This window comes from Stegostoma tigrinum, chromosome 11 (genome assembly GCF_030684315.1).
Source record: "Stegostoma tigrinum isolate sSteTig4 chromosome 11, sSteTig4.hap1, whole genome shotgun sequence".
NCBI lineage: Eukaryota > Metazoa > Chordata > Chondrichthyes > Orectolobiformes > Stegostomatidae > Stegostoma > Stegostoma tigrinum.
The window spans coordinates 68,204,091-68,222,053 of record NC_081364.1 but is presented as its reverse complement, the minus strand read 5'-3'; the positions used below and the strand labels follow the sequence as shown (position 1 = coordinate 68,222,053).

The 17,963-nt window shown below is 45.1% G+C and overlaps 1 protein-coding gene across 4 annotated transcripts in view; it reads right to left on the bottom strand.

Annotated features, from left to right (window-relative positions):
* Positions 1-394: 394 nt before the first annotated feature.
* Positions 395-17,963, bottom strand: part of LOC125460239 (NCK-interacting protein with SH3 domain-like) — a 181,855-nt gene continuing 164,286 nt past the window's right edge. For 3 of the 4 annotated variants that reach the window (XM_048547446.2, XM_059649545.1, XM_048547448.2), the window contains 3 exons: positions 14,257-14,349; positions 11,787-11,959; positions 395-2,421 (listed from right to left, as the gene is read on the bottom strand). In XM_048547446.2, coding sequence (XP_048403403.1) covers positions 2,215-2,421; positions 11,787-11,959; positions 14,257-14,349 — 473 coding nt within the window. In that variant the 3' untranslated portion in view covers positions 395-2,214. The remainder of the gene's footprint in view (positions 2,422-11,786; positions 11,960-14,256; positions 14,350-17,963) is intronic. The other variant, XM_048547447.2, reaches the window with a different exon arrangement.

The window sequence follows — 17,963 nt, the reverse complement described above, 5'->3', positions numbered from 1 at the left end:
TGAATAATGTAAAAAAAAATTATGCCAGTTTCTTTCTCCATCTTTAACATGTATATTTCTCCCTGTGTTTTGTCTGTGTGAAAGAGATTAAGGGGGACTTTGTTTAGGGATTAAACATTAATTTGTGGGATATATGCCAATGGTTTATAATTGTTTACCTGTAGCTAGAGTCTAATTCCTTATAATAAATAGTAAATCTTCTTGCATTTTGAAACCTGGTCTGTGCCTTCTGTCAACCTGGTGCTGCAAATTAGAAAAATTGGAGAACTTTGTGTAGTTCTATAAAAACTTTTGCATCAACAGAGCCACTTGGCTTTCAGTGCACATTCCTAGTGAAGTGTAAAATAGACCAGATGAAGATGAAAGACAACACCATGCAACAAATAAATGCTGTAGCTGCTTTAATTATCTGTATACCAACATTAGCAGTAAAATACCAATAGCAAGGCAGACCTGGAGCTGAAAATGACAGCCTGCAGCATCCAGATAGTGAAAGCTGCACACTCCCACAGATTACAAATTGCTCAGAGAGCAAACAACAGGCTTGAGTTTCCGACTGCCCTTTCAGACCACAATTGAAGATACTGCTCCCTGAGAACATTAGCAGCTCACACTCATCCCAAACTAACACCACGAACAAGACTGCTCAATGCTACTCGAAAGATACTTGCAACAAGCATTCTGAAAGCACACAATCGAGCTGGCAGAGAATACTGACCTGCGTGAGAGTTAGCGAGCGTGACAGTGAGTGCCAGCGTGAGAGCGAGCATGAAAAGACAGCACGAGAGTGACAGCGTACATGTTAGAGTGAGTGGGAGTGAGAGAGAGAGAGAGAGAGAGAGAGAGGAAGAGTAAGAGAGCATGGAAGAGAGAGAGAGAGCGCTTGAGTATCGGACAGAGCATGAGTGAGCAAGAGAGAAGCAAGAAAGAATGTGGGAGAGCACATGTCAGTAAGCCAGCACAAACTTGAGAGTGACAGAGCATGACAGAGTGTGTGTGAGCATTAGAGAGAGGGGGCGCGCAGGAGTGACCGAGAGAAATAGATAGTATGTTTACAAAGCTACAATGGCTGAAAACTAACCATCATACGTAGGCATAGTTGAGCTCTATATAACAATACTAACTGGAGAGCAAATTGGTCTGTATTTGAAGATGAGATGATGCGATCTATAACCCGGAATATTTAGTGCAAAACACCAGAGTATTTGCTACTGTCACAGTCACATTGTTTTCTCTATTTCACACTTTCAGGCCTGAAGCAGGAGAAGGAGAATCACTTTGCTGCTTCAGGATGCTGTCAGAGCAGTTATCAGTTTCAAACTATCGACTTCCTTGACTCCACACATGGTTTACTGCATAAACACAACTCTGTAGCTTCTCAATATCCCAGCAATAATCTATCAACATGCTGCACGACACAGCCCAGACAACCCCGGGACCGTATGATGGGCCCCAGTCTCCTTGGGTAGACGGACACTCTCCTGTATTCAGTTTTTAACACCGTGATTCAATATTGTAGCTACTCTGAGCTGATAGGCAGTAAATAATTTGCTAATCTGCCAATGATTCATGACTATGGGGCTGCTTGTGGAAAATAGAAAGTGGTGACCAATTTCAAGCTGACATCCTGAAACTACTGGCACGTTCTCATGTTTTTGCGTGACACAAACCCCTTGTATCATTTTACCCCATTGAGACTAGCAAACTGGATGGCAATGACCAATTGCATTAAATATCCCTTCTTGTGAATAGAATCTGACTGCCCCACAATAGGTTGGGTCGAATGTTGAATGGTTAGCTCTGCTGTATTAGCTAGGCTTTCAGCCGAGAATACCCTGAAGAAAAGTTGAACTCTGTACCTCACTAAATCCTGTCTTAAACATTCTGCTCCGTCGGCAAAGGATTTATGTTAGTGCAAACCTATTTTCCTATTTCAGATTTATAGATGCTTCATATGATAAAACCATACACAAAGTTACCGAGGACACCAGTGCAACAACAGAGTAATCACTAGCACTCTCAATGCTTCAACTTCCTGCAACATGTGGAAGCTACAGAATGGTATAAAAAGGCAGAAAACGAACACATGTTTTGTAAGGCTGCAAAAGGCTTTGGGCTCAGTCACAGATAAAAGCGCTTCGTCAAATAGGGATGAGCGATTTTGGAGAAGAACCACATAGGCTTATTTTTCAGGTATTCGGTGCACTTTTGCTTTCAGAGTTCGTTCTCTAAAGCAAAATCTGGGAATTCTTTGTAGATCTCCTGGATGATCAGCTTGTCCATCTGGCAGCTCTGGTCATTCTCCTCCTCTGCCAGAATTCGCTGGAAGGTGACCTGGAGATCTGGGAGACGGTGCTGGTGACATATGTAATCTGTGGAGCGCATGATGGCATGCATCAGTGAGAGGTATTCCATTCGAATCTGTGCCAACAGAGATAGTGTGAGAGAAGTGAAATGCACATAACACAGTCACCCTATTGAGCAGCAGAACACTGGTTAACACCGTGAAGCAAATACAAAATCACAAAAACACTAAAATTCTCTGTTTACTTTTATGGAGCATGGCCGTCACTGGTAAGGCCAGCATTTATTACATAGGCCAGTCCCTAGTTGCCCTTGCTTGCTCAACCATTTCAGAGTCAGCATATCGCTGTGGGTTTGGAGTGATATGTAGACCAGACTTGGTAAAGGTGAGAGATTTCCATTCCTAAAGATAGGTTTTTACACCGACTGATGTCAGCTTCAGGTCCACGTTTTGTTTACAGAATGTACATTCCAGCAGCTGCTCCAGTGGCTTTGTAGATTCCAGCCCTGTTGATGTGACACCCATCTCCCCCTTACTGCAGCAGCCTCAGGAAATAACATACGCACATGACCAAAGCAGAGGACTTTCAGATAGTTCTAGAACTTACCTTAAGCCAGAACGCAGCTGCTGACCTTCCTCCAAGAACTTAGAGGTGGAATGGGGTGGGCAGAGAAGGAGAATTTGTTACCTAGTATGCTAATGGAATGTGTGGTGAGATCATAAGATATGAGCAGAATTAGGCCATTCAGCCCATTGAATCTGCTCCACCTTTTGATCATGGCTGACGTGTTTCTCAACATCATTTTGCTGCCTTCTCTCTCATAAACTTTGATCCCCCTTACCAAACAAGAACCTATCTATCTCTGTTTTAAATACACTCAATGACTTGGCCTCCACAACCTTCTGTGACAATGAGTGCCACTGATTCACCACTTTCTGACTGAAGACATTCTTCCTCATCTCAGTTCTATGGGTTGTCCCTTCACTCTGAGGATGTGCCCTCAAGTCCTAGTCTCTCCTACCAGTGGAAATTTCTTCTCCATATCCACTCTATCCAGGTCTCTCAGTATTCTCTAAGTTTCTATCAGAAATCACCCCCCACCCCTACCCAATCCTTTTAAACTCCATTGATTATAGACCCAAAATCCTCAACTGCTCATGTGAAAAGCCCTTCTATCTCCAGGATCATTCTTCCAATCCTCCTCTGGACGCCCTCCAATGCCAGCACATCCTTCCTTAGGTATGGAGCCCAAAACTGTTCACAATACTTCAAATGCGGTCTCTTTAGAGCCTTACACAGTCACAGCTGTATATCTCTGCTCATGTATCTCGAAATGAGCACTAACATTGCATTTGGTTTCCCAAATGCCAGCTGAACATGCAATGTTAACATTGAGAGAATCCTGAACCAGGGCTCCAAAGTCCCTTTCTGAAGCTTTTCATCATTTAGAAAATAGTCTATGCTTTCTGAAGCCTTTCACCATTTAGAAAATAGTTTACGGCTGTATTCTTCCTATGTAAGTCAAGACCTCACACTTTCCCACATTGTATTCCATCTGCCACTTCATTTCCCACTCTCACAGCATGTTCAAACCTCACCTATCTTTGTGTCACCTGCAAACTTAGCAACAATGCCCTCAGTTCCTTTGACCAGATTGTTGATGTACAATGTGAACAGTTGTGTCCCAACACAGACCTCCGGGGAGCTCCACTAGCCACCAGGTGCCATCCTGAAAAAGACCTCTTCATCCCAACTCTCTGCCTTCTGCCAGACAGCCAATCCTCTATCAATGCCAGTACCTTGCCCCTGAAACCATGGGCTCTTTCTTTGTAGTGAGTTTTGAGAAGATTTGTAGCTCAGGTTGAGGTTCTGGATGTGAGTTTGCTCGCTGAGCTGGAAGGTTAGTTTTCAGATGTTTTGTCATCATTTTAGGTAACATCATCAGTGAGCCTCCGACGAAGCGCTGATGTTATGTCCCGCTTTCTATTTAGATTTCTATAGAAAGCGGGACATAACGCCAGCGCTTCGTCGGAGGCTCACTGATGATGTTACCTAGAATGGTGACGAAACGTCTGAAAACTAACCTTCCAGCTCAGCGAGCAAACTCACATCCAGCTCTTTCTTTATTTCGCAGCCTCCTGTGCAGTACCCTGTTATTCCAGGCCTTCTGAAAATTCAAACAGATTATGCCCACTGGCTCTCCTTTGTCTAACTCGCTCACAAATTCTAAACAGATTTGTCAGAGATGTCCTCCCCTGATGAAGCTATGCTGGCTCAACCCTATTTTACCTCTGCTTCCAAGTACTCTGCAATCTCATCATTGAAAATTCACTCTAAAATCTTACCAATGACTGAGGTCAGGTTAACCAGTTTCCTGCCTTCTGCCTCCCTCCCTTCTTAAAAGGGGGTGTTACATTAGCTATGGTCCAGTTCTCTGGCACCCTTCCTGACTCCACTGATTACTGAAAGATCGCCACCAATGCCTCTACAATCTCCTCAGCTATCCCCTTCAGAACTCGAGGGTGTAGTCCATCTGGTCTCAGTGATTTATCCAACTTGGACCTTTCAGCTTCCCCAGCACCTTCTCCTTAGAGTTGGCCACTACTCTCACCTCTGTCCCCAACTCTCCTGAAGTTCTGGAATGCTACTGGTGGATGTCCCACTGTGAAAACTGTTACAAAGTACCTATTCAGTTCATCTGCTATTTCCTTGCTCCCCATTATTACTTCTTCAGCCTCATTTTCCAGCAGTCTAATGTCCACTCCTGCCTCTCTCTTACTTTCTAGATATGTAAAAAGAGCTTTTACAATCTTCTTTTATATTACTAGCTGGCTCACTCTCATCTCCCTAATTGCTTCTCTAGTTATTCTTTGCTGTTTTTTAGGGGCTTCCCAATCCTCTTGTTTCCCACCAATTGTCACCACATTGCATACTTTTGCTTCAATGCTGTCCCCAACTCTCCTTTTCAGCCATGGTTGCCTTGGCCTCCATAAGGTGAGGGTGGGGATTGATTACCCAGTATCCTGCTGGGACACCGGGTGACCCCTGCAGAATGACCATACACCATTTGGACGACAGGAAGAGCAATGAGTCTGCCAGGACAGGTTGTAACAGGGGGCGAGAAATTTGCATTGGCCAGAGAGAGAGAGAGAGAGAGAGAGAGAGAGAGGGAGGGGGAGAGAGAGCACGAGAGCGAGAGAGCGAAAGAGAGCGCACGCGAGAGCGAGAGCGCCCGCGCGAGAGAGAGAGAGAGCACAAGAGAAAGGGAGAGAGAGCGCGAGCGCGAGAGAGAGAAACAACTGGGAACTGTATCAGTGGCCGCACAGGATGTGGCAGGAGACCAGAGACCTTGGGCTCCTGCATGCTATAGTGGTAAGAGTTGAAAGCTGAACAATTCCGCAGGGTGGGAGATAAGGTCATGGTCAGGGGAACTCCTGAAAGACCAGGCTCCCAAGATGTGCAGGTTAGGTGGATTGGCCATGGTAAATGCTGGATTAAGGGGATAAGGTGGGGGCCTGGGTCTGGGTGAGATGTTCTTCGGAGGGTTGGTGCACAGTCAATGGGCTGAACAGCCTCTTTCTGCACTGTAGGCATTCTATGATTGAGCGTTTTATCATAGGTTGTTGTGGCCTTCTGGAATCATGATGACCAGTGATACGTGCACTCGCTTGGATGTGAAAGCAAAAGGGAGATGGATGCTTCGGACACAGCTCAAGATAAAACTCTGCTGATGAGTCTCAGCCCCATCTCTATCGGTAGCACATCCACTGGATTTGGAAAGAATATAGATGTGTTGGTCATTCATAACTAACTAACCGTTAAGTGATGTTCAGAAATGTGTTTAGATTCACAGCATTACCACCATGAAGGGTCACAGTCTATTGAAAGCTAATGATCGGCATGATCATTGTAACTGGATCTGATATGGTCCACACTACTTGGAGATAGCCATCTAAGAGGAATGGAAGATTGCCGGTTTTCAGGGAGCACAGAGTAAAATTCAAGCAGTGTTAGACCAGGAGAGGATCAACCACACCAACGGGCCATTCCTAGGGCAAGCAATGTGGCACCTGGGATTTAACTGGAGTATTGCTGTGTGGAGGATCACTATCTCTTTGAATGGTCCCAACGGACAGACGTGGTAACAAATCCAACGGGACGCATTACCATAAGCAGCCTCCTTGCCTACATAGGCTGGTTCCAAACAGAAGCAACATAGGCAGAGAAGTGGCATTGCCTGGATGTGACCCAGGGCCCTTCATGTTGTATTTTTGCTAGCTGACTATGATAAAAATCTTGTATGACCACGTACAGGTACTAAGCATCCTCAGATTTAACTCAGAGATAGCACAGTGTGGATCTGGAGGAACACAGCAGGCCAGGCAGCATCAGAGGAGCTGGAAAGCTGACGTTTCAGGTCGGGACTCTCATTCCTGTTATCTCTGACTCCAGCATCGCCTGTTCTTACTATCTGTCAGATATATAACTCAGGCCTGGTGTTGCTTGGCTCATATTTGAGCTCTGAATACGCGGTTCATGGATCAGTTATTGATAGAATAGTTATTGATGAGGAAGGGCATTGACAAAGGTTCTTCAAATGAAGCCTTGTGGGTAGAGCTCAGAAATAAAAAAGGGTCAATCAATTTGCTGGGATTATACTGTAGGCCTCCCAATATCAGCTGGAGATAGAGGAGCAGATATGGAGGCAAATCACAAAGGTGAGAGAGGAATAGGGTTATATTTGTAGGGGATTTCAACTTTGCTAACATTAACTGGGATTGCCTTTATGTGAGACAATCAGAGGGAATGGAAATATTAAACTGTGTGCTGGAGAGGTTTTTGTGCCTGTTTGCAGAAAGTCCTAATGGAGATGGGGCAGTGTTAGACTAAATCCTGGGGAATGAAGCTGATCAAGTGGTTGAAGTTTTGATGGGTGAGCATTTTGGCGATATGACCACAACTCTAAGTTTCACAGTTCTTATGGAAAGGGACAAGGATAGTGCAGAAGTTAAGGGTCTAAATTGGCGGGAGGTCAACTTCAATGTCATTAGACAGGATCTGGGAACAGCTTCTTGCAGTTAAATCTACATTTGGAAGGTGGGAGTCTTTTAAAAGTAATACGATGAGAACTCTGGTCCAGCACAATCATCTAACAGTGAAGGGCAAGGGCAGCAGGTCCAGAGAACGTCAAGGGCTATCGAGAATGTGATAAAGAGAAAGGACGAATGAATATGTCAGGTACAGTGCATTAAAAGCAGCGGAGGCTCTTCAAAAATATAGAGTGTAGAAGGTTGCATAAAACTCAATGGCGATGCAAAGGGGAACCACAAAATATCTTTGATAGATGGGATCACGAAAAACCCGAAGGCATTATAATAAGTACATTAAGAGTAAGATGATTACGAGGGAAAGGGTGGGGCCTACTGGAGACTGAAGGGGAAATCTGTGCGTGGAGCCAATGGAATTGGGTAAGGTCTAAAACGAATATTCCTCACCTGTATTCACGAAGGACAAAGACACTGGAACCTCACCATTCCAACTGAAATCCCTGATTATACTGTATGTTAAGACTAATAAGGAGGGGGTATTAGATATTCTAGTGGGTGTTAAGGTGCATTAAGCCCCTGGGCCTAATGAGATGGAAGAACTGATGAAACAATTCTGAAGGACAGGATTAATCAAAAAATGAAAAAGCAGGAATTGATCAGGAATAGTCAGCATGGATTTGTCAGAGACACTGACTAATTTGAGTTTTTGAAAAGGTGACTTTAAATTAATGAGAACACTGCAGTTCATGTGGTTTACATGGACTTCAGTAAGGCCTTTGACAAGATCCCACATGGAACACTGCTCAAAATGTGACAGCCCATTAGATCCAAGGCAAGCTGGTAAACTGGATCCAAAACTGGCTTACAAATAAGAGGCAAAGGGTGATGGTGGATGGTTGCTTATATGATTGGAAACCTATGATTGGCAGTGTACCACAGGAATTTTGTTTGTTTTGTGAATTAATGTAGAATGTGGATTTAATATAGAAAGTATAATTAATTAAGTTTGCAGATGGTACAGAAATTGGCGGCAGTGATGTTAGTGAGGAGGATAATCTCAGGCTTTGTCTGATATTGATCAGCTTGTAAACTGGGCAGAGCAATGGCAGGTGGAATTTAATCCTGGAAAGCATGAGGTGATGCATTTCGGGAGGTCGAATAAGGGAAGGATTCACACAATGAATTATAGATCTCTCAAACACACTGAGGAACAAAGGGACCATGGTGTACAATCCACAGATCCCCGAGGGTGTCAGCACAGTGGACAGGGCAGTGAGGAATGGATGCTTAGCTTCATTAGCTGGGATGTGTAATATAGGTGCAAGGAAGCTTGTTACAACTTTATAAAATGTTGGTTATGCCACAAAGGGAGTACTGCGTTCTGGTCACTGCAAATCAGAAGGAGGTGATTGCACTGGGGAGGGTACAGAGGAGGTGCACCAGGATGTGGCTTGGGATGAAAAGTCTCAGCTATGAGGGGAGACTGGATAGGCTGAGATAACAAAGTGTGGGGCTGGATGAACACAGCAGGCCAAACAGCATCTTAGGAGCACAAAACCTGATGATAGGGTCTAGGCCCGAAACGTCAGCTTTTGTGCTCCTAAGATGCTGCTTGGCCTGCTGTGTTCATCCAGCTCCACACTTTGTTATCTCGCATTCTCCAGCATCTGCAGTTCTCATTATCTCTGGATAGGCTGTGTTTGTTTTCCCTGGAGCAGAGCAGGCTGAGGGGTGGATCTGATTGAGATACATAAAGTTTTGAGAGGTGATGACAGAGCAGATTGTGAGAATTTCTTCCCCATGACAGACGCGTCTCAGACCAGAGGGGATAAGTTTAAGGCGAGGAGCAAGTGGTTTAGAAGAGATGTGGAAAATAACTTTTTCACCGAGAGGGTGGTAGCAATATGTAGTGTGCTGCCTGAGATTGGTGGAGATAGATACTCAGCTTGGTGTTTGCTGCTTGGTATAGACATGGTGGGCTGAAGGGCCTGTTTCTAAGCTGCATGACTCTATGACTCAATGAGAAGCAGCTCAGTTGAATGTGGCTCAGGCAAAGAACAGATTGAAGTGAGACCTGATAAACTATGCCGCTCCAGTACTCAACATCGGAACCTTGATCATTCATTCAACTGAATTTGCCACCAAGGACCAAAAGGTCTGAATTCTAAATTCACAGCTTAAGAAAATTTTAAGAAAGAGAGGCAGATTAGAGGGATAGGGCGGAGTGTAGGTCTGGCTAGGATGGAATTTGGAGTGTCGTGTGGACTCAATGGGCCAGATGGCCTGCTTCCACACTGTATGGGTTGTATGGTAATGTCTGTGATAAGAAGTACCCAATTAGGTACAAACTGAAACTCCTTTAACCTGGCATGTTGCTTCACTTACATCATGGCTGTTTTGTTTACAAACCCGGACAATTCGTATCCACCCGAGCATAGTCCTTGTACCTCCTCTGACCAAGAAAGGCAGTAGAGATGACCCAGGTAATTATAGATCAGTGAGCCTTACGTCTGTTTTAGGAAAGGTTTTGGAAAGGATTATAAGAGATAGGGTTTATAATCATCTAGTAAGCAGCAATTTGATTGGAGATAGTCAACATGGATTCATCAAGGGCAGGTTGTGTCTCACAAACCTTATTGGGTTTTTTGAGGTGGTGACCATGTCGATGAGGGTAGGGCAGTTGACGTCGTGTACATGGACTTCAGTAAAGCCTTTGATAAGATTCCACATGGTCGGCTATTGGAGAAAATACGGAGGCATTGGATTGAGGGAGATTTAGCAGTGCGGATTAGAAACTGGCTTTCTGTAAGAAGGCAACGAGTGGTGGTTGATGGAAAATATTCAGCCTGGAGTCTGGTTACTAGTGGTGTGCCTCAAGGATCTGTTTTGGGACCACTGCTGTTTGTCATTTTTATAAGTGACTTGGGCGCAGGCATAGGTGGATGGGTTAGTAAGTTTGCGGATGACACTAAAGTCGGTGGAGTGGTGGATAGTGTGGAAGAATGTTGCAGGTTGCAGACAGACCTGGATAAACTGCAGAATTGGACTGAAAGGTGGCAAATGGAGTTCAATGTGAGCTGATTCACTTTGGGAAGAATAATAGGAAGGCAGAATACTGGGTCAATGGAAAGATTCTTGGTAGTGTGGATGTGCAGAGGAATCTTGGTGTCCATGTACAAGATCCCTGAAAGTTGCCACCCAGGTTGATAGTGCTGTTAAGGAGGTTTACGGCGTGTTAGGTTTTATTGGTAGAGGGATTGAGTTCCGGAGCCGTGATGTCATGCTGCAACTGTACAAAACGCTAATGAGGCCTCACTTGGAATATTGTGTACAGTTCTGGTCGCCCCATTATAGGAAGGATGTGGAAGCATTGGAAAAGGTGCAGAGGAGATTTACCAGGATGTTGCCTGGTCTGCAACGAAGGTCTTATGAGGAAAGGCTGAGGGACTTAGGTCTGTTCTCATTGGAGAGAAGACGGCTAAGAGGGGATTTAATAGAGACATACAAGATGACCAGAGGATTAGATAGGGTGGACAGTGAGAGTCTTTTTCCTACGATGATGATGTCAGCTTGTACAAGGGGGCACAGCTACAAATTGAGGGGTGATAGATTTAAGACAGATGTCAGAGGCAGGTTCTTTACTCAGAGTGGTAAGTGGGAATGCCCTGCCTGCCAATGTAATTAACTCAGCCACATTAGGGGCATTTAAACAGTCCTTGGATAAGCATATGGATGATGATGGGATAGTGTAGGGGGAGGGGCTTAGATTAGTTCACAGGTCGGCGCAACATCAAGGGTCGAAGGGCCTGTTCTGCGCTGTATTGTTCTATGTTCTGTGAAACAAAAACAGAAATTGCTGTTTCTGCAGCTCTTTAATACTCTGAAGAGGAGTCACTGCTTTCTCTCCAGAGATCACAGAATGTCTACGGTGTGGTAACAGGCCATTTGGCCGAACAAATCCGTATCGCCCCTCTGAAGAGCATCTCACCCTGTTCCCCTTCCTTAAACCTGAAACCCTGCATTTTCTATGGCTAACCCACCTAAATTACATATCCCTGAACACTACAGACAATTTAGCATGGCCAATCCACTTGGCCTACACACCTTTGGACTATGGGAGGAAACCACAGCATCCAGAGGAAACCCATGCAGACACAGGGAGAATGTGCAAACTCCACAGCCTGAGGCTGGAATTGAACCCGGGTCCCTGGCGCTGTGAAGCTGAGCCACCATGCCGACAAATGCTTGCAGACCTGTCAAGCCTGTCCAACAATTCCTGCTTTTGTTTCAGACTTTAGCACCCGCAGTCATTGCTTTAATTGAACCTAGTAGGTCTGTCGTGAACCTATCGAAGCTGTATTGAAATGGGCCCGGCAGCGTTCAGGTGGAGTGGGTGATGAGTCCGCTTATGGTCATGCTGCAGTGTTCTTACCTTTTCCCCTGGCGAGAGGTCAGAGATCTGACGCACGATGATATCGATCATCACCATTAGGTCAGTGCGGTAAAAGATCCTTGCCGTGTCTTTGTCCGCAAAAACATCCTGCAGGAACTTCAACACTGAGTGTGGTGGTTGGGGCTGGTGCTTGAAAATATTCACCGGGTCATCTGAGGCACACAGAGGTGAAAGGGTAATGTTCATTAAAGTAATGAGGGAGGCATTATAAAGATGCTGGATCAAACACGAGGCAGGAGGAAAGCTTTATCAGTAAATACTGTGTGTCACTGTGTCTCTAACTTCCTGCTGTAGGTTAACAGGTGATTCTGAATGAAAGACAGCGAGTAAGCCCTCATTCTCAGGTTCACTGCTCCGTGTTGTTCTCAGGAACTCCCTTAGATCTGCCCAGCATTCACTGACAGCATACACTGCCGAGATTGTAGACTTGCTCACTGAGCCGGTGTGTTTGACTGCATTTATGTGCCTCGGGTTAAATAACAAGGGGGACGGAACACCAACGCTTCACTCGAGGCACACTGACGATGTTACCTGGCAGGACGACGAAATGTTTGCAACCAAACCCACCAACTCGGCGTGCAAGTCTACAATTTCATCCACAACCCGAGTTACAAATCTCAACAACGTTAAAGCATACACTGCTCCCGGACAATGGTGAGGAGGCAGCACTGAGGAGGGGCTGGAGGGGACAGAAGGGAGCAGGAAACAGTGCACATGGTGGTCGAAGGGGATGGCTCAGTGAGGGGCCCAGGCTTCACAATGAAGTTGGGCGGGGGGTGCGTGGGGTTTAGTGTACAGAGTGAAGGGAGAGGGAAGTGTACACCATGAGTAGGAGAGGTCAGCATTAACAGTGAACGGGAGGGGATAGCATGCACTGTGAGGGGAGGTTGGTCAGCAGACACTGTGAGGAAGGGCAAGTGTACATGTTGGGGGGAGGGGTCTGTGTACACGGTGAGGGGACGTCCACGTACACCACGAGGGGATATAATCGGATTCTGTATCTGTGTAGCTGTTGTTCTTTTTATTCCATGGGCTCTAACTTTCTCTGTGACACTGTGTCAAATACCTTTTGGTCGTTGTCTCTACACCTGGTCAACCCTCTCTCTTAACTCATCAGAAAACTCCCTTCAATCAACCTTCTGGGATGAACCCACACTGATCCGTATGACTAATAATTTTGTCTCAAATTTCTTTTCCTAGAAATTTGTGAACCATTGCAGTTAAAAGGGTTGGTTGCTGGGCTTATCCTTGCAATAACAACGTAACATTTACCAACATCCAGTCCCTCACCTTTACCTCTTAGTCTAAGGAGGACAGAAAAATATTCCGAGTCTGTAATTTCCATTCGTGCTGTGTCTCACTAACAGTAACCCTGGCTACTGATTCATACTCCTCCTCATTCACTGTGGGCTGACTATCATTCTCTACTGTAGGAACGATAGAACCAAACACTCAGTCATGTCCTCAGCTGCCCCATGTCAAACTCCATTTTAGTCCTGAACTAGTCCACTCCCCCTTTCATCACCCTAGTACTATGTATTTCCATATAAAATACTTTGGAATTCCTCTTCACGTCAGCTTGCAGCCTCTCTCCAAATTTTGCTAAGCATCTTCAGTCTGAATCTTCTAAATTCAGCCCTGTTCTCAAATGTATTTTTGACCTCACATCTATCCTGAGCCCATGTTCTTTTTTTAATCATCACTTCTACCTCACCCGTCATCCACGAAAGTCAGGGTCTGTTTACTGACTTTCCCCTCCATATATTCTACCTCAGGATACACTGAACCCTGACCCTCTGTGTCCTCTACCCCAGGACACCCTGACCCCTCAGCCTCCATACACCCTACCCTAGGGCACTCTGACCCCTCACCTTCCCCACCCCTACCACAGATAAATATGACCCCTCACCTTCTGTGCTCCCTACCCCAGGACATTCTGACTCCTCACTCTCTGTGTCTCGTTCCCTAGGGCACTCTGGCCCCTCACCTTCCATGTCCTCTACCCCAAGACACTCTGACCCCTCACCCTCCATGTCCTCTACCCCAAGACACTCTGACCCCTCACCCTCCATGTCCCCTACCCCAGGACACTCTGACCCTTCACCCTCCATGTCCCCTACCCCAGGACACTCTGACCCATCACCCTCCATGTCCCCTATCCCAGAGCACTCTGGCCCCACAGACGCCCCAGGCTGTCATTGGTGAACTCTGTGGTTGCCTATGTTGCTGAAATCAGCTACATGAGGACCCGGGAGGTCACAGCCACCAAATCCGCTCTTTGTTCTGCTGATGGACTGAACTTTAGACACGATAATATTACTCATACCTGTTTACAGGAGAGCTGTACAGCACTGACAATACAATAGGAGCAGTGCTGACTGGAGCAGGAAACACTGGTCAAACTCACAGCAAACTAAAAACACATCCCAGCCATCCACGAGATACTCACCTGCCCGGTTTAGCAGTAACAGCAGTTTCTCTGTGAACACTTTCACGTTTTCCCGTTTGGCTAGTGTCCTCATGATGATGTTGCTGGTAGGCACTGTAACAGTCAATTATATTGTTAGCACAATGTTTGGGATAACAAACAGGTCTCAGTCCATCAGATCTGATCTGGAACTGGATACACTGATTGGGCTCTATGTTTGGTTCAGATTAACACCAACTTCACAGCACCCATGGACTCAGTGAATGGTGAGCACCTTTGCAGCTCAGCTTCTGCTGACTACATTTTGCTGCAGTGGGTTGAGTAGTCAAACATTATGCCTTGTTTGTACAGATCCTTAAGCTTGGACATCACAGTTGTAAAGGTCTAAATCACTAGCATGAAACGCGAGATATAAAGTGAGATTCTTTTTATTGACAGGTTCCTGGCGCTTAGCTGCAGGGAGGGTCAGACAGTATCAGGTGAATTAGAAAACATGTCCAACAACTTTGTGAGCTTCTCGTGGATATCTAGTAAACAGTTCAAATTTTGTGATTATCTTTTGCAGAAAACCAAACATTCTAATTACTAAACAGCATGAAAAACAGAACAAAGCAGAGTCTCCATTAATTTTCAAAACTCACATTAAGATGAGGAAAGACACTTTTCTGATTCTGACAGTGGCTAGTAATTGGATTGTACACTTCCTATTGCAACAAAACAGAGATCAGACGCTTTCAGTCTTATAGTTTTAAAACAGAAGTCTACTTTGCAAAAAAATTCCAATCAAGATGAGAAAAGAGGCTACTGCTTGAAATGATTCCTGAAAATGCATGGGATCCAAAGTAAGTTGGCTGTGTGGATTCAGAATTGGTTTGCCCATAAAAGGCAGATGATAGTGGTGGAAGGGTGTTTTTCTGGCTGGAGGTCTGTGATTAGTGGTGTTCTGCAGGGATCCGTATTGAGACCTCGGGTGTGTACAAATGACTTGGATGAAAATGTAGGTTAGTAAGTTTTCAGATGACACAAAGATTGGGGCAGTTGTGGATTGTGGAGAAGGTTGTCGAATGATACATCAAGATATAGATCAGTTGTATATATTAGTGGTGAAATACCAGATGGAGTTTAATCCAGGCAAGTGTCGTACTTGGGAGATCAAATGTTAAGGAAAAGTATACAGTTAATGGCAGGACCCTGAACAGCATTGATTTACGGAGGGATCTCGGGGTTCAAGTCCATAGCTCCCTGAAAGTGGCTGCACAAGTAGGTAGGGCGTATGGCATGCTTGCCTTTATTGATTGGGGCAGTGAGTACCAGATTCAGGATGTCATATTGTAGCTTTTTAGGACTTTGGTGAGGCCGCACTTAGAGTATTGTGTTCAATTCTGGTTGCCACATTATAGGAAGGATGTGGAGACTTTGGAGAGGGTGCAGAAGAGGTTTATCAGGATATTGCCTGGATTAGAGGATAAGAACTATAAGGAGAGGATAGAAAGAACTCAGGTTGTTTTCTCTGGAGCAATGGAGGCTGTGGGGAGGCTTGATAGAAATCCATAAAATTATCAGAAGCATAGATAGGGCTGATGATCAGAATCTTTGCCCCAGAGTTGAAATGTCTAAAACTAGGGGGCATGCCTTTAAGGTAAGAGGGGGAAAAGTTCAAAGGAGATGTGAAGGGCAGCATATGCCTTGTCTGGTCTGTTCTCCTTGTTATAGGAAGGGCATTGTTAATCTGAAGACAGTTCAGAAGGGATTTACCAGGATGTTGCCGGGAATGGATCAGTTGAGTTATAAGGAGAGGTTGGACAGGCTGGGTCTTCCATGTTTGGCACAGCACTGTGGGCCGAAGGGCCTGTTCTTGTACAATACTGTTCTATGTTCTATAAGATTACAGAACAACAAGAGGTACAACTGGTGTGCAACCAACCGTCACTCTTGTTATTTCTTCGACTTGCACACCGCCTGTTGTGGACATATTTTTAAAAAATGGTTTCACCCAGAGTTTTGCCTCAATTAAGTTTGAAAAGTAACCATCAGAAACTGCTAGGGATCACAGAGAGGCTCCACATTGTTGCCTAGTTGGTAAAATGGCACTGACCCCTCCAGGGAAGATGAGATATTTGTGCTCCGAGTGAATAATCAGACAACTTAGTGATTTAGCCCACAGCAAAAAATATCCACTCTGAGCTGGGGTGAAGGGCCTCCTTTTTTTGAAAGTCTGAGGCTTTCAAATAAAATAGCGGATGCATTAAATACAGAGCCAAGAAATTAATATGCAACTGCAATCGGTTTATTATGCCTTTCCTCCACAAAGTGTTGTGAAAGTACAAATGGGAAAATATAACAGCACCACCTTGTGAGACAGCAACAGATTGCTACAGCTCACTGTTAGTCAATATTCACCACTGTTAAAATAAAAGACAGAAATTTTCACAAAACTAGCACGTGATTTACTGACTGTCCATCAAGTGGCCTTAGTACTTAAGCCCCATCCTGTCATAAAATAGCACAGCGAGCAATGTAGCTTCTGAGCTGGAAGCTGATAAACAGGCTCCTTCTCAGCAGGAATCAGGAAGGGGCCATCCCTCAGGTTTCAGACTGAGGCCTGGTTTCAGGAAGTGAAATTCATGCTGAAACAAAAGGCTAAGGAAGCAAACTAGAACTCTGGACAACTGTTGGTCAAAACTAGCGGTGCCTCTATATTGGGTAAAGCAACAGGGCAGGAACAACAAGAATAACGGACTGCTTAAATTTTAACTTAGGTGCTTCCAGTGAGTCAGTGTAATAAAGAAAGCTGACTGGATTAGAGTGGGGATGTCAGAGAAGGTCAGCTGACCTGGAATTTAAGATGAGGCGTATCATCTTCCGACAGGAAGTGCTGCTGACCCATTCCCTTCTGAACATAGGAAAATCCCTCAATAAGGCCCGGTAAAAATGTTGTGTGTGCTGAAGGATTACGGTGGTTTTGAAACAGTTAAATGTGTTGGCTTGGAAATGTTAAATACTTAGTGCAGTAAAAGAGATAGATACATTACTGTAACAGAGAACCCAAATTACATTTCATTGCAAAAATGAACTAAGAATCAGTCACTCTGATAATCACGCCAATTAAAAAACAATCAACACTAAGGATCTACATTCTGTTACAACTCATCCATCTGCCAGTGTAAACTGCAGGGCTAGAAACTGGCTTCACTAACTGATCACAGGATTTAGCAGATATCAAAATCTTTAAGTGAACAGACCTTTGACTAAGTAAAAACGGATGCTGGAGAATCCAAGATAACAAACTGTGCAGCTGGATGAACACAGCAGGCCAAGCAGCATCTCAGGAGCACAAAAGCTGATGTTTCGGGCCTAGACCCTTCATCAGAGAGGGGGATGGGGAGAGGGTTCTGGAATAAATAGGGAGAGAAGGGCAGGCGGACTGAAGATGGAGAGAAAAGAAGATAGGTGGAGGGGAGCATATAGGTGGGGAGGTAGGGAGGGGATAAGTCAGTCCAAGGAAGATGGACAGGTCAAAGAGGCAGGATGAGGTAGTAGGTAGGAAATGGAGGTGTGGCTTGAGGTGGGAGGAAGGGATGGGTGAGATGAAGAACAGGTTAGGGAGGCGGAGACAGGCTGGGCTGGTGTTGGGATGCAGTGGGGGAAGGGTAGATTTTGAAGCTTGTGAAGTCCACATTGATACCATTTGGCTGTAGGATTCCCAAGCGGAATATGAGTTGCTGTTC